Here is a 14933-nt window from a genome sequence, read left to right as displayed (position 1 = left end):
TCTAGTTAAGTGTTCCTTGAGGGGGAGGATGGTGTCCAATGTAAATCCAAGTGCCTTGTCATTCAGTGAAAGTTAGATGTTCGAAGCAGTTAGGGTTCAGTTTGAGCCAGGTTCATTGTATTTGTTCTTGGCTAACAGGAATTTCATCTTTGTTGAGCTTCAGATAGGCACTGAAAGTCTAGGTGTATAGACAGTTTGAGACGTTGGTTATTTCAAACAAATAGACTAGATGCGAGAATAATTGAAAAGTTACAGGGCTCAAAAAGCCAAACTTTGTTACTAGACCTCTAGGTAGAGTAACTTGAATGATCTACCCGACCTAAGGTACTTGACTCGTAAACTGGTCTCAAATTGTGTGATCATTGGCAAATATTTTTTAGTCTTTCTTCATTCTCATGAGTGCACCTTCAAATGTAAATTGAGCATTTCTGCTGTGCAATACATAACTGGTTTGATTAGACTGAACATTTGCTATGTGTAATAAAAATGTGGCCCACATATAGAGCACACTGTTTACTAATAACGCTGCCATCAAGGAAGGCGTGGTTCTCAGTTCGTTTAGCCACCCACTTTAAAAAATATACATTAAAGCATTGTGTGGAAGTGCACTCATTTACAGACAGTACATTTCTAAGAAATGGCCAAAAATCTCCCCACTACTGTTCAGCTTAACTGATACAACTATATAGAGCATTAATCTGAAAATTGGGTTTCAGAAAACATTTATCAGAAAGAAAAAGGTTCCAATTTGTTTTTCACCCTATTAAAATGTTTCAGCACTAAAATTGGCTCAATTATAGAAATATATTTCGAAATGCCTGTACGTTAGGTAACAGTCGATACCCTACAGTCTAGTGTTTCACTCATTGTACAGCAGGTTACAGTTCACTTTACAAAATCCAGTCTGCGAAATAAAGGTCATGGTAACCGGACCTCGGTCTCTGAACACAGCAAATGTGACCAGATATCAAAAAGATTTAAAGGCATCTTTGTTTCTTTACTTTCTGACTGACCACCTGTTTTGTCAGCCTGCCAGAAAGCACAAGTAGGACCTAGATAGAACTTGACCTGATAAAAAAGCTGCCTCGCCATATCAAGTGGGTGAGTAAATTCGTCGAGGCCTGTTAAGAGTACCACGCAGTTCCATGTAGAGAATGGAAATGGCAGCCTACAGTGTGGTATCCAGGGGACATCATGGGTAATCAGGTTCTCTTCAGACGTGGAGGTACCCATTTGAACAAACCGGTGTCAGTTGTAAAGGTAGGAGAACCAGTGAAAGACTGGTGGGGAATACCATTGACGACTCCTGGGTGCGTTATGAGGGTGGGACATTTGAGAAGACACCAATAAAATGTGTAAATGCTCTGTAAGAAAGTGGAGGAAATATGCAGCAAGGAAATACTGGTTTACATGTTTAATTGTGCTTTGAAGCAGGCAAGAACACCATGTGCTTTGAAGAGCATTCAAGTAAAAACTATTTACTGATTGCAAGGAGCTTCACCGGACTGAAGTCAAATTTTACATGACATTAACAGGGAAGCTTAAACGACCAAAGAAATAATGGGAACTGTTGGCAATATTCATCACAAGATTCCATCATATCAAAGTTTTGTATATCAAAAAAGTAGCATTTGCACTACCAATGCTGCCACCACCCCATCCCAGACAAACGTTCCTCAACCATCTAAACTTAAGAGATTACTTTTAAAGAAAACACCACTGCACATTAGGCTATACAAGTGGATCTGTGTTTCATTTGAGGCACAAGCATTTAGACAATGTCTTTTAGACTTTCTCGCAAGACAGAATCATTCAGGATTGGTAAACATTGTAGAACCATGCACCCCAAAGTGACACTGAAAACCACGGGGTTCAAAACTGTTGACCACTGCAAGGAAAAACAGCGATACCTTCTAGGACAAGCTCTCAACTCTACCAAAATCGCCCATATTGCGTCTTAACGATGCAAAGCGAAGGGGACAACATGTGAAGCCAAGAAATTACTGCCAAAAACAGAAACTAGTCAAAGGAAAGATCTTTATTTCTTTTACAGCAGAGGATATAGTTGAATCGAGGCTAGTCAAAAAGGCCAAATCCCATGTCATCGTCAGACTCTTCAGATTCCTCTTTCTTCTCCTCCTTAGGAGCGGCTGCGGCAGCAGCTGCTGCGGGAGCCGCAGCAACAGGAGCAGCAACCACAAAGGCAGAGGGGTCAGCCAGGAAAGCCTTGACCTGAAAGAACACCAGGCAGTTATAAACAGAAAACACAAACCTAACAGATAAAAGATCGAGACTACAAACGTATGCCCAAAGGTAACACCCAGCCATGTTTTCCAACCTTCATCCCACCTATGCACTGGTACAACCAGTCATATGCTGCTAAAGCTCTACCGCTGGGCAAAGTGATCAGATAATAGAAATTCAACTGAAAAGACATTACATTCTACCAGGATTTACTGAACCAGCCTGAGCAGTGTTTTAATTGTCACCCTCAAACATCCTTTACCTTATCTGCCAGAGGGAAGCTGTAGTCCGTCTCTACTGCCACAGCTAGGACTCGCTTGTACCCGTTTATGATGGTATGAGGCACAGAGGCAATTGTGGGGTAACCAATCTGCAGACAGACGCTGGCAACATTGCGGACACCCTTCAAGAGAAAATACGAACACACGTCAACAGAAGGCAAGATTCATTGTCAGTGCATCACAGAATTCCTACCAGGTTCATATTGCTTGCTTGCTACACATAGCTGTACATCGCATCTCAAGTTACAAACCTAACTAAATTGCTGTATGGGATAAAAACTATGCAGTGATCAAAGTTATAATGAAAACATCGAATGTATAGCTATAGGGTAATTCTATTGACCAACCTGTTAAGAACTGTTGGATTTCTTTAATTCAACACAAGGACATTCTACAGTGCCACAACCAGACTATTAAAAGGGGAGGGCGGGATATTATGCAATGGACAACCTTGCTGCAGGGTACAGACCCCACGCAGAGCTTAAACTAGAACCACAGTCTTCCCTAATGCATCTCCGTTTTTGAATTCTGGATCTCACAAGTGGTACCTGAAAGATCAACTGCTTCAGTGTTCCAAATACATGCTGACAGACCTTTGATTATGGCAGGTGACTCCGTCAACATTAAAGGTGCTTTATACGACTGCCCAGGTTAATCAAACTCAGGCAGTCCAGGAAAATCAGCCATCCATCCTACCGAGGCCAGTCATGCAGATCTGCAAGCGCGCGATCACCAATGAGGGTATCCCAGCAGTATGAAAATTACGTACTTTTAACACAAGGCATTTACAGCACTTCAGTTGTGCTGTTCGATGCTATTTAGAAAAACGAGGATACTAGCTTAAATACTTTAAAATATTTGCAAAAGATGACAAATGCATTATGCTAGTGCAGTTAAGAACCATATAGCCCTAATGTCAAACTGTTAAGACACTGCGGCACTACAGTTTAGCGTTACTTTGGGGATTAACAAACCAACAGATTGGTATTTGCGTTGGCTTGTATGTAAAAGTAACATTTTTTACTTTCCTAGGTGTTCCAAGCTACACCCCCATCCACCCCCAATCTACTAACATTAGTAGACCGGGTTAAGCACCCACAATCAACACTGAAAAGCAAGGTTTTCATTTCTCCTTGCTTTTCTGACCTTGCACGTTTGCAGCACATTTTTTTCAAAAAGATTTTAATTTGTCTAGCTACAGTATTTTGTACAAAAGGGCACCCTTCCAACTTCTGGTAGACTCAGGCAGGCACCCTAGCTCTATGGGGCTACTGAGACCAATCTCTGAATATGGCGCTCTACCTGTAATGCCAACTGTACAGCTTTTTGGCTACAATACAAACTGGCACGCTGCACTACTTTACCTCCAAAAAGCGGACATGCAGGGCTTCTTCTGTGATATCAAGAACCTCTGGGTTGTAGATGCTGCCGTTGTCATACACCTGCTGGATAACCAACCCGAAGGAGAACGGGGAAATGTTCAACATGTTGAGGAGTGTGGCTTCGCTGGCACCCACTTTGTCTCCAGTCTTGATAAGCTGTACATCACTCTGCGAGATAAAGATTTAAACCAGTCAAATGCTTTTACTGCGTCCAAACCAAAGAGCGATTCTACATTTCACAAGAAGCCCATCAAGGCTGGACAACGCTCTAAACCCAGGCCTCAAGCACGCAGGTTCAAGTAGGAAACTAACCAAACTCCTTTCTAGCATTCACCTTTCCGAACTCGGTCAGTCAATCTGACAAGTTTTAAATCTACTACGACAACCCTATGGTGCAGCCCTAACCACAGGGTTACTAGAGATGGGTGTAAGAAGTTAGCCTGGCATATTATGTCCACTATTCTAGTGGGCACCTTGCACTAGTCTAATTGACCCTTATTGATGGTGGTTGTAAAGTCAACTTTATAGACAAGCTATCCTAGTGGTAGCATGGACCAGCAGTCTTAGGCTAAGACTTCAGAAAGCATGTGAAGAAAGCTGTTTTCCCAATTATAATCCTGTGAATACCAAATGAAAGGACACCACACAAGGTATATATCAAATCTATATGTATTTATTTCTAACACAACCCCCCTGCACTCTTTATGAGGTCAGATGTCCAAGTACATCACAAGTTACTCAATTAGCATACGATAAGTTGCACAAATACAGTTATGCCCTAGGGGCCCCACAAACCATATACTAAGTGGTATAAGAACCCCTACAGAAAAAGTGAGTAGGCCTAGGGCTTTGCTGGGGCTACACTAAACAACCAAAGGTTAGGAAGTAGGAGGCCCACGGGAGACGCGTGCAGTGCCAACACAGTCGCGAGTTACCATTGACTTATAATGGAGAACGAAGAAGTTACAAAGTTACTGTTTAAGGACACTTCCGGATGGACTACGATAAAACCCCTTTAGACTAGGACACTTCAAGAGTCAAGTCCCACGGGAGCACCCAAGTTACCTCACCCGTGGAAGCCGGGTGCATAGGTGTCTTTTTGTGTCTGGTTTCGTCGTAGTTTTCTATGGAGATCTGCAAAGAAGTGCTGCAGGCGACCAGAGAAAGTGTGTCCAGGTGGATCGAAGATGTGAAGAACCTGAAAGCAGAGGGGACAGTCTGGGTCACTAGCCAGTGACCAGGAAGGAACCAGGGGATGTTGCGATGATCTCAGGTGAAGGAGAGTTTGTCTCTTCAGCACCTTAGTCTAGGAGGCATCAACGATGACAAGGAGCTGGATACGAGCCGTCCCACGATGGATCTAGTTGACTGCGGAGTCAGTATTTGGATTGGACCCAACAAGCCATGGCAACCGAAACCCACGCAGGATGTCGCGATTGGCTCTGTTGCAGACCAGCAAGGTTTGGGGCGCTTCTCCTTTGAAGGGAAGCTGGAGCAAGGCTGGAGCAACCAGGAAAGCAGTATAGTTCAAAAAGAAAGTCTTCAGGGGGCTCACTAGCCAACAGGCAAGGAACCGGGAAGACGCGTCTAGCTGAAATGCAGAGCAGGCCCCACGCGGCACTCTATGAGTGTGGAGAGCTGAGCTTCGGTGCAAATGGCGCTCGGGTCTGGGGCTTCTCGTACCCCAATGCACAACAGCGAGGGTACCTTGGTCGTCGAGCAGTTAGCAAAATGCAGGAGGTCCAGGGTGACCGGTCCCACTTCTCGTGTCCGCCACGGGCCTCAGCTTTCCTGTGGATCGGAGTTGAAGTCGGAGAGTCCAGTTCCTGTGTCATCGGGTTTCGGCGGGAGCGTCGACAAAGCAGACCGGCAAGTTACTGGTGCTGCCTGTTTGCACAGGGTGGTCACTCCTTGACCACAAGGGAGATTTCTTCAGTCTTCTAGTCAGAATAGAATGTCGAAGGCCCAAGAGTTCTGTATCAAAGTTTTGTTCCAGGATAATCTAAAGTCCTGGGGACACAGCTCCTATACTTATACGAAGAAAAGGGCCTGGATTACCTGCTAGGTCCCTCCTATGGGTGGACATGGGAAGGGGGTGGTTACACCCCTTTCCCTTTGTCCAGTTTCGCACCAGAGCGGACTGAAGTGCCCCAGCAACTGGTTTCAACCGGGCTATGCATGGAGCACCTTGTGTGCCCCAGGCAGTGTCTCAAAAAGCATCCCTCCCTGTCCCAATACACATCTGCCTGCCTAGGTGCTGGCACCACCCTAGACAGGAAATCTATTGTCCAGGCCTCCCATGCTTGATTTTCGTCCAGCAGCAGGAGGTCAGACTTGTCTGCGGCAGCAGCATCCATTTTGTGATGCTGGGGCTCTGTTTAACTTACTTTAACCAGGTAAAGCAGTAACCTACATGTCTTTTCCCTCTAGAAGGGTGGAATGCTAGCCCCCCAGAAAGGGGGGGGGGGGGGGGGGGGTAGTATTCCAAAGTGTTTGACACCTTACACAACATGTTTTGATAAAGCCAAACCAAAGTTAGCATTAACCGCAAGAATTATATTGCACTTTAAGAGTATATGGTATGGCTATCAACAGCTATAAGGAGAAGGTTCCGAAAGCTGCAGAGGGGCTCAGCTCATGCTAGGGCACCCTCTCACATAAATCCAAGCACTCTGCCTACATGATTGTCGAGGCCTACCATAGGAGTGACTTATAGGTTAGGTGCCTGTGTCTATATGAGGCAGATATAGGTATACTATATCTAAGTAAGGGGTGATTACACCACCTTACTCAAGCTGAGTGATCAGCCTGTGGTGTCAGTTTGGATGGCCAGCCAGGGGTGGCATAATACATGCAGCAGCCCCTGGTAGGCCTTGGATGTACCTATGCCCTGGGTACCTATGGTACAATTATACAGGGGCTCACAAAGGTGACCCAATACCCACTCAGGTATGTACCTTTTATAGGGAGAGCAGATAGCCTGGGGCCCTGAATAGCAGGATCCCAGGCCAACTAAGTCAAAAACCAGCAAAACACTAGGCAAAAAGTTGGGGTAACCATATAGTCAGCTATCCACCTTCCTACACTGGGGATAAAAGGGGAAAATCAAAATCAGTGGATTGCATAAAAGTCAATGAACTCACCAAGATTTCAATGGTTCCTCTGGAGATCTTAGTGGTGATGCCCAAAGCCTGGAAGAACGAAGTCTTCTCAGGACCTAGCCCGGTGTTCTGAGCAGGTACAGTCACATCACACGGGGCCGTGGCACCTGCACGAGCCGAAGCTGGCACCTAAACAAAAGATGCAAAGACTTCTAAGTGTAAGGTTCCTACATGTTACTATATTTACACATGCAGAGCCTGTAGATCTTGCATGTGTAATTCCCCTCCTTTACTCAGCACTGGCATGCCTTTACATCAATGACCCTAAAGCCAGCAGAAGCAAGGCTATGCCATCCTAATCTAGACATCCTTACCTTATTTGCCAGAAGCATGTCCCGGATCTCAGTCAGATCTTCCTTGGTGAACACAAAGCCTACATTACCTCGAATGTGATTGAGCAGCCTGGGTTTTAAAAAGAAAGAGGTCACAGATTGTGCAGCAGGAAGTTAACTTTTTGTAAATCACAAAGTACATTAGTGGCATATTTAAACTGGATAGTTGGGTAGAAAATAAAAGTTAACCAAATGTGGACTTGCACAAAAGTCATTACAACATAGGTATAAATACCATGATAGGTGCAGATTATCACTGACTCCAGATCATGTTAAGCAGCTTAGCACAAGTAAAACGAGAATTGGCAAAAACAAAAAGGTCTCACTTATGGAACCTACTGGCTTCCAATCACTTGTCCACACAGCATTGAGATTTTTTTAAAAGGCTCAATGGCAGTCCTGCCACCCACTATCGAGTGAATGTGTCATAATGCATGCGTACGTCATCAGAACAAGGCATTTGTTTTCATTTTTTTTATTTACTGATCCATCTAGTGATTGATAAAGGCACTGGAGCACTATATGTTAAAACTGTCAAAGTGCTAGAAGGCTATTAAACAAATATCTACACAAAACGATCACATTTACTGGCAATTACAAACAAAAGTAAAACAGCTCAAGCCACATCCAACTTTAAAGGTAACATTGCAAGGAATTCTACAATTGTAAAAACCCTAATTCATCTTGTTTATTGGGACAGATTTCTGGTCAATGCAATAATCCAGTGCACCCAACTAAAGACACAAAGGGACTAATTTCCAAGCCTATTGCGCCGTTGGTGCCCATATTTACAAGGCGATGTAAAGTCACGCTGCACGACTTCTCACGGCCTTGTAAATATGGGCCTGTTTCATGCATTACTCTGCATGGAAGGGGCGTTTCATGGGTGTTGCTGTGGGTGTTCCCACGCAGCATCCATGGAATTTAACATTTCCAGATTTACTAAGTGTCATAAACCTGGGAATCAGTCAGAATACTACACCTCAACCGGGGAGGCGTTGGAGTGGCACTATGAGAAACATTTCTCGTTTTTTGCTTTACGTATGCTGCATTCTACAGCACATATCGGTGTAAAAAAACGCAATTGTTTTTGTGCAGGCGTATGGGTGTCTGCTTTGACAGCTGTTCTTTGTGCGGTGCAGGGAAGGACAGAAATGTGCAATATCTTGTAGATATTTTACTGCGATGTACGGAGTCAAAAGAAAAGGACAAATGTGCAGTATCTATGAGACACTGCGCATTCCTGTCTCCCCTCCAGCCCCCCCTGCACTGGCGCACAGATTGAGGCCATAATTGTGGTAGGCAAAGATTGGAATTGAACATCTGGGTGGTGAGGAGGAATAGAGCTCTGATTACTTTTGACACCCTAATTAAAAAATATGACCAATCAACCACTCAATTACATTGGCTCTCCGTCAGACCCATTCCCGCACCACGTCTTCAACAGAGCAAGCAGCTCCATCGCACCCCACCTGCGCAACGTCATTAATCTCTACCTCGAGACCTTCCCAGAGTTCTGAAAAAACACGCCGATATCTACGCCCAACTCAAAAAACCTAAGGCAGACCCAAGAGACCAAGAACTTCCAGCCCATCTATCTGCTCCCCTTCCCAGCCAATGTCATCGAGAAAACAGTAAGACAGCTAACAAGATACCTGGAAGAAAACAGAATCCGGAACCCTTCCCAGTCAGGGTTCCGCAACAACCACAGCACTGAGACTGCCCTCATCACCGCCACCGACATCAGGACCCTGCTGGACAACGTCAAGACTGCAGCACTCTTCCTCCTAGACCTCTCTACCGCCTTCGATACAGTCTGCCACCGCACACTATGCGCACGCCGCAGGGATCCGAGACAAGGCTCTGGACTAGACCACCTACTTCCTCTCGGGCAGAACCCAGAGTGTCCGCCTCCCCCATTCCGTTCCAAAGCCTCAGAGATAATCTGCTACGTACCCCAGGGATCCTCCCTCAGCCCAACGCTGTTCAACATTTACATGGCCCCGCTCGTACACATAGCCCGACCTTAACATAATCTCCTACGCCGACACTCAGCTGATCCTCTTCCTCACCAAGGACTCCATCACCGCCAAAGCCAACCTCCACGAAGGAATGAAGGCCGTCGGCGAAAGGATGAAGACCAGCCGTTGCTCCAACGGTTCAGCCAGACTGATCCTAGAAGTACCACGCCACGGCCACATCACCACCCACCTGAGAAACCTGCACGGGCTCCCCGTCAACAAGAGGATATCCTTCCAACTCCTCACCCACGCACACAAGGCACTCCAGAAGACCGGCCCAGTCTACCTCAACAGACGGCTCTCCTACATCCCCAAAAGCTAGCTACGCTCTGCCTATCTCTCACTCGCCACCGTCCGCGCATCTAAAGAACAACCACTGGTGGAGGTCCTTCTACCATCTCGCTGCTAAGACATGGAACACCCTCCCACTGAGCCTACAACAGACCCAAGAGCTGCTGACCTTCAGGAGGATACTCAAGACCTGGCGCCCCTCCCCCAGCGCTTTGAGACCCTCACAGGTATGTAAGTGCGCTATACAAATGATTGATAGCCTCCAGCATGTTCTCCGAATGCATAGGGGAGGGACAGGCCTGTCAGACTCCTCACCCCTAGAAGATCGTATGCTCTCAGACCCCATTCCACATAAAGGTGTCATTTACAAGAAATTGGCGAAGGATACTCCTGATCCAAAGGGTGCGCTTCTAAATGCCTGGACTGACTACTTGGGACAAAGTAAGGGCTGTGGGCATGTCAATGCTCAAGAGGGTGGTTTTGGCAGGGTGGTGACAACTGCGTGCAGGGAACACGACAGGGAAGACGACTAGCCAAGGTACACCAGACTGGTGGCGGGAGTGGCCAAGCGCAGCTTTGAGAGACTGTGGGGACTCCACTTCCGCCGGCGGTAGAAGAGTGGAAAAGGGATTTAGACTGGTGCCATGGAAGAAGTAGTCTACCACTGCAGAGGATGCCCCAATAAATGCTAAAGTGTGGGGGCCCCTGGCAGGACTATTGAGGTGCGACTTTGGGGACATAATTTGGCCAATAGCCTCCGTGCTGACCCCCCGCTACCTGGGGGAATGGAGATGGCGAGGTTTCTACTGCCATACTGACTTTCTATGCGTTTATACACAATCTAGAGAACAGAACTGAGCCTGAAAGGGTAAAGCGATCCACAATTCGCAAGGCTTTGAACCTGGGAAAGGAGAAAGATATTTTACAGGCTGTATAATGTTTAAGTCTACAGCATTAAAACTTACTTTTCCAGAGCAGGGTTGTTCTCCAAGTGCCCACGGATGGCTTTCCTCATCATGGTGTTCTTCCCCATGAGTACCACAGCCTTTCCTCGCAGGGACATGCGGATCTGCTGCATTTGCTTCGACCCGACATTGTCTGCTCCCACAATGAAGCACTTGGGGTAATCATCCAATAGTTGCTAAACAGAAAACATCAATATTACTTGGAGACTGAAGGGCACGCATGGCAGCTGTAGATTAATATAACCTCATGAAAGTGTGCAATCTTATACTGCGAATACAATGAATTTCCTTGCAAATGTAAGGCTAACTGCAGACTGTTTCATGGTACTTACGATGATTTTGGTGAAGTAGTTGGCCTTCCACGTAGCCCTGTCTTCCCTGGGCATCTCGAAGGTGCGTCCAAGGATTGCCACACAAAGGGTTTAAAGACGAGGTGTAACCTACATAGGAAAAAAAGCAGTCCACAAATAAATCCTGGGTCTGAGACCTCAGGCATTCAAACTGCTGTACACATCCCTCTTGCCCCCCACCCCAAGATCTACCCAAGAAAGCCAGAGTCTAAATACACAATGCAGATTGTACTTCCCTCCTGTCTGTACAACAGCTTCCATTCATAACATTCAGGGCCTCATTTACAAGAAACTGACGCATCTGCGTCAAATTCTCTTGCAACACCCTGGATGTGCTATATTTACAATACAGGGCTCAACGATGCAAGGATTAACATCTTTGTTTGCACAAAAGTGTTGCACTGCTGGATTTCATCGAAAGTGTTGCACTGCTGGATTTTCGTCATAAAACGGACAACTCCACCAATGTGTCCGAACACAGGGAAGTTCCATTGAAAACGCATGTGTCGATCCTTACAGCGGGTCTGAGCAGGTGTATGGGTTTTACGCAGCTAAATGTAAATTTCACTGTGCCACTTCAGCATGGCTTTGTGTGGGAATGACTACCCTGCCACTATTACCAGAGACAGGTATACTAAACTGACACACCGGACCCAATGTGTCAGTTTGGAGATATGGAGCAGTGTGGCGCACTAATTGCGCTGCTGTGTCAAAATAAGTCATGACCCAAATCGGTAAGCCACACAAAACCACTTTACGGTGCTGAGTAGCTTAAAAAACCTGGAGTAACAGTGCAAATCGGAAGGCGTTCAGGGGGTGTTCCCACACATCTCCCATGGATTTTGATGAATCCTCAGGTTTATAAAAACTAATAAACATGGGGGATGCGACACAATCTTACACCTTCCTAGGGTAGCGTAGAAAAAAAATCTGTCCCCATCAAGACTGCCATGACCTTGCATTAATATATAGGAAAGAGTCCCAGGGAGCCCTTTAATGAACCCTACACCACAAATGTGCAACAGGCCACGTTGCTCTTGGAAATAAGCAACCCCTCCAGTCACAAGTTTAGTGCATCATTGCATTAGACCCCCTACAGAGCTCAGTTTTATATGGCTTATTTTGCACTATAAACATAGGGCACACTTGCGCCACAAAGAAGGAAGCCAAAGATGATAGTTTACTATGATAAAAATGGATACCGTACCAATTGATACTAAACTAACTTGACAAAGTTGTGCCAATATAAAGAACACTCTTGACAATTAAGCCCCAATCCGTGGATCACAAGCTTTCAGATACAGCACATCTCTCACCATCACCACTAAGACTGACAAAGCCCCCACCAGAAAACTTTCAAAGTACAGTTTGAGGGAAAGCTAAACAAATACTATTTCTAACTGAGGCATAGTTTAAAATCTCGCACGCAATAGGCAATGTGGAAAAAAAGATGGTGAAAGTTTCCAATAGTGCTGGTTCTAAGACATGGTGACTGCCACTGAAGAGCGTACTCAATCCCTTTACTACACAGCTCAAAAAAAAAATATCATCCAACTGTGCTCACATAATTACAGCTATAAGTACACCTCATGACATCTTCAAAGCCAATTAGCAATACGTTTGACTGTTACACCACAATCGAGGACACTCAATACCTCAAAATCTATGAATGGATAAGTGAGGCCACAAGCTCTAGAGACTGGGCACCTCAAACACTGAGCAAAAGGAACAGATTCCAGTCGACAATTCTTTTTAATAGCTTGGGCTTGATGTGCCAAATAGCACAAGCAGTATACAAAAAGAACTGGAACTTGGGCACATAGCTATAAATTCCCATGGAACCAAAACAGCGATGACATTGAGTACACACAGCTATGCATTCAAGCATAACAGACACATGGCATAAACATGTGATAGACGAGAACACACTTATTTGCACCACAAACCCAGAAAAAGGACTAACAAGAAGCACTTGCCTAAGTTATGAACCTCAAGGACCCATTGCAGCGAGGGCACAATCTAGGACCACCCCCACAAAACAAAGCAAACCTTCACCTATACACAGACTGAAAAACTGTACAAAAGATTTACCAATCCACTTGGCGTGTCTGTAATTTGGTTTTCTCTTGTGCAAGTTTAGCATCGCCCTTGCACAACAGAAAACCAAATTACAGACACGCCAAGTGGATTGGTAAATCTTTTGTAACACTGTAGTGCAAGGCACTGCCGTGGGGCAAACTTAGTGGCTGGGGGAGTGGGGGTTACATGTGTTTTCCCACTCATCCACCCAAGCATTTTGACACAGTCCCAAATTTCCCAACACTGATAGACAGGTTAGTGTGGTGATTGTACTAGAGGCAGACCAAGGAAAAGGTTTCCTTGTTTAGGTTTATAAAGTATTATGCAACACAAGAGAAAATGATTTTGCGGCTTACTTCTGTGCAGGAAGGTGCCTCCAAAAAAACGAATGCAGGCACCACTGCAAAACAGCGCATGAGTGTTGGCGCAGAAGGAATGCGCCAATTATATGTAAATATGTCGCAAACCTGCCCTCTCCCTTATGCAGCAGAGTGCCTTGAGTGACATTAAGATTAATCCGCCCCAGGGTTCCTATAATATCAAAGTTGCAGTTCAGCCAAACATATGTTAGAATAGTTAAGGATCTCCTAATTGTATGGCTAATTCGGATCTAAACGCTAGGTCAGTGAACCCTCCCCAACGCTCCGTGATCCTCCACCATAAATTGGTCTCTAAAAGAAACGGCACTAACCAAGTGGACAAATAACCGTAGGCTTTTAACAGACACATTGACCTACGACTGTTTGAATGGAGAGTTCTTTAGGAAAGTTCAGTGGAGAGAAATTGAAAGTTTCCACTCCGAATATAGAGATGGGGAGGTCCTGAAATAATCCCAAACAATCTAACCTGGGTAGAAAACCAGCTGAACATTTATTATAATACATATTGCCCTCGTGGAAACCCCCAAATTATGGATACGAAGACAAAGCTGTGAGTTAATCGAACTACACACAGCTCGATGCTAATACCTTTAAAGCCGGCGTTAGAAAGGAGTGTAAATTTGCTAATTGGTCTCCACGTCAGATGCCCGAGTACACGTCCGTGTAATTTTGTGTTACAAATTAAAGTTACATGGGGTTTGCTCACATCCAACTAAACCGATCTAAGTAACATTACAATTGCCAGAATTCCCCAGGTTGTCAAAAGAAAGCCTCGCCCAGAAACAACGTGCCAAACGTTACCTACAGTCACTGAGGACAAGAAGCCGGTCATAAACTGCAAGTTGACACCCACAAAATAACAGCTTTCGCCGCACAACTCGAGCAAGAAGAACGACCTGCCTACGATATCTACCAACAGCGTATCACTAAACCCCGCCAGGAGCCCACATGAGAACGCAGCACAGGCCTCACTTAAAAGCAACTTAAAAGTGAGCCACGCGGGAGCCATTAAACGTGCACGAACGGCTGCCGGGGAGGCTCCCGCACGCTTCAACGGAAATCCACAACCATCCGGTGAACCGGGTAATAGTCATTAGAGCATCTTTAATGTGTAGCCCCGTTCAGTGCCTCCGCAACTAACCTCAGACTAGGACTGCGTGAAAGAAAGAGAGCGGCCGCGCCGCCTCCAGCAACTATATACTATGAGCTTGTGACCAATCACAGGCCGTCAGCAGCCGCGCGTCACAGCACGAAGGCCCAGTGCGTAGCCGTCAATCAACCCAGAAACTCGTACAATTGGATAGTAAGACGCTAGTGAAGCTACTGCAGGCACGTCTTTCATGGACATAAAAAGGAGACAAGTGAAAAGTGGTTACGACGGATAGAGATAATAGAAAGACTAAGATCAGTTGCATTATCGTTAAATAAAAGTGAACCGGTCTTTTCA

At 45.5% G+C, this 14933-nt stretch overlaps 1 protein-coding gene across 1 annotated transcript; it reads right to left on the bottom strand.

The window, feature by feature from the left end:
- Positions 1-2020: 2020 nt before the first annotated feature.
- On the bottom strand, positions 2021-14656 carry RPLP0 (ribosomal protein lateral stalk subunit P0). The gene is made up of 8 exons (XM_086942873.1): positions 14628-14656; positions 11010-11117; positions 10678-10853; positions 7383-7470; positions 7051-7197; positions 3890-4075; positions 2507-2647; positions 2021-2232 (listed from the first exon to the last, which is right to left on the bottom strand). Exons 2-8 carry the CDS (start codon positions 11061-11063, stop codon positions 2077-2079), a joined length of 948 nt encoding a protein of 315 aa, XP_086798999.1. The 5' UTR covers positions 11064-11117; positions 14628-14656; the 3' UTR covers positions 2021-2076.
- Positions 14657-14933: the final 277 nt, after the last annotated feature.

The sequence above is a fragment of the Lissotriton vulgaris genome, chromosome 11, assembly GCF_964263255.1.
Source record: "Lissotriton vulgaris chromosome 11, aLisVul1.2, whole genome shotgun sequence".
NCBI lineage: Eukaryota > Metazoa > Chordata > Amphibia > Caudata > Salamandridae > Lissotriton > Lissotriton vulgaris.
Note: the sequence above shows the minus strand (reverse complement) of the source record. Positions and strands in the feature narration are given on the sequence as shown.

Excerpts from the sequence above, each read along its gene's own strand:
- RPLP0 (XM_086942873.1), bottom strand. The coding sequence starts at position 11,063 with ATGCCCAGGGAAGACAGGGCTACGTGGAAGGCCAACTACTTCACCAAA. Across the intron at positions 7,471-10,677 it reads AACAACCCTGCTCTGGAAAA|GCTGCTCAATCACATTCGAG; the intron begins GTAAGTTTTAAT and ends TTTAAAACCCAG. Across the intron at positions 7,198-7,382 it reads ACATGCTTCTGGCAAATAAG|GTGCCAGCTTCGGCTCGTGC; the intron begins GTAAGGATGTCT and ends TCTTTTGTTTAG.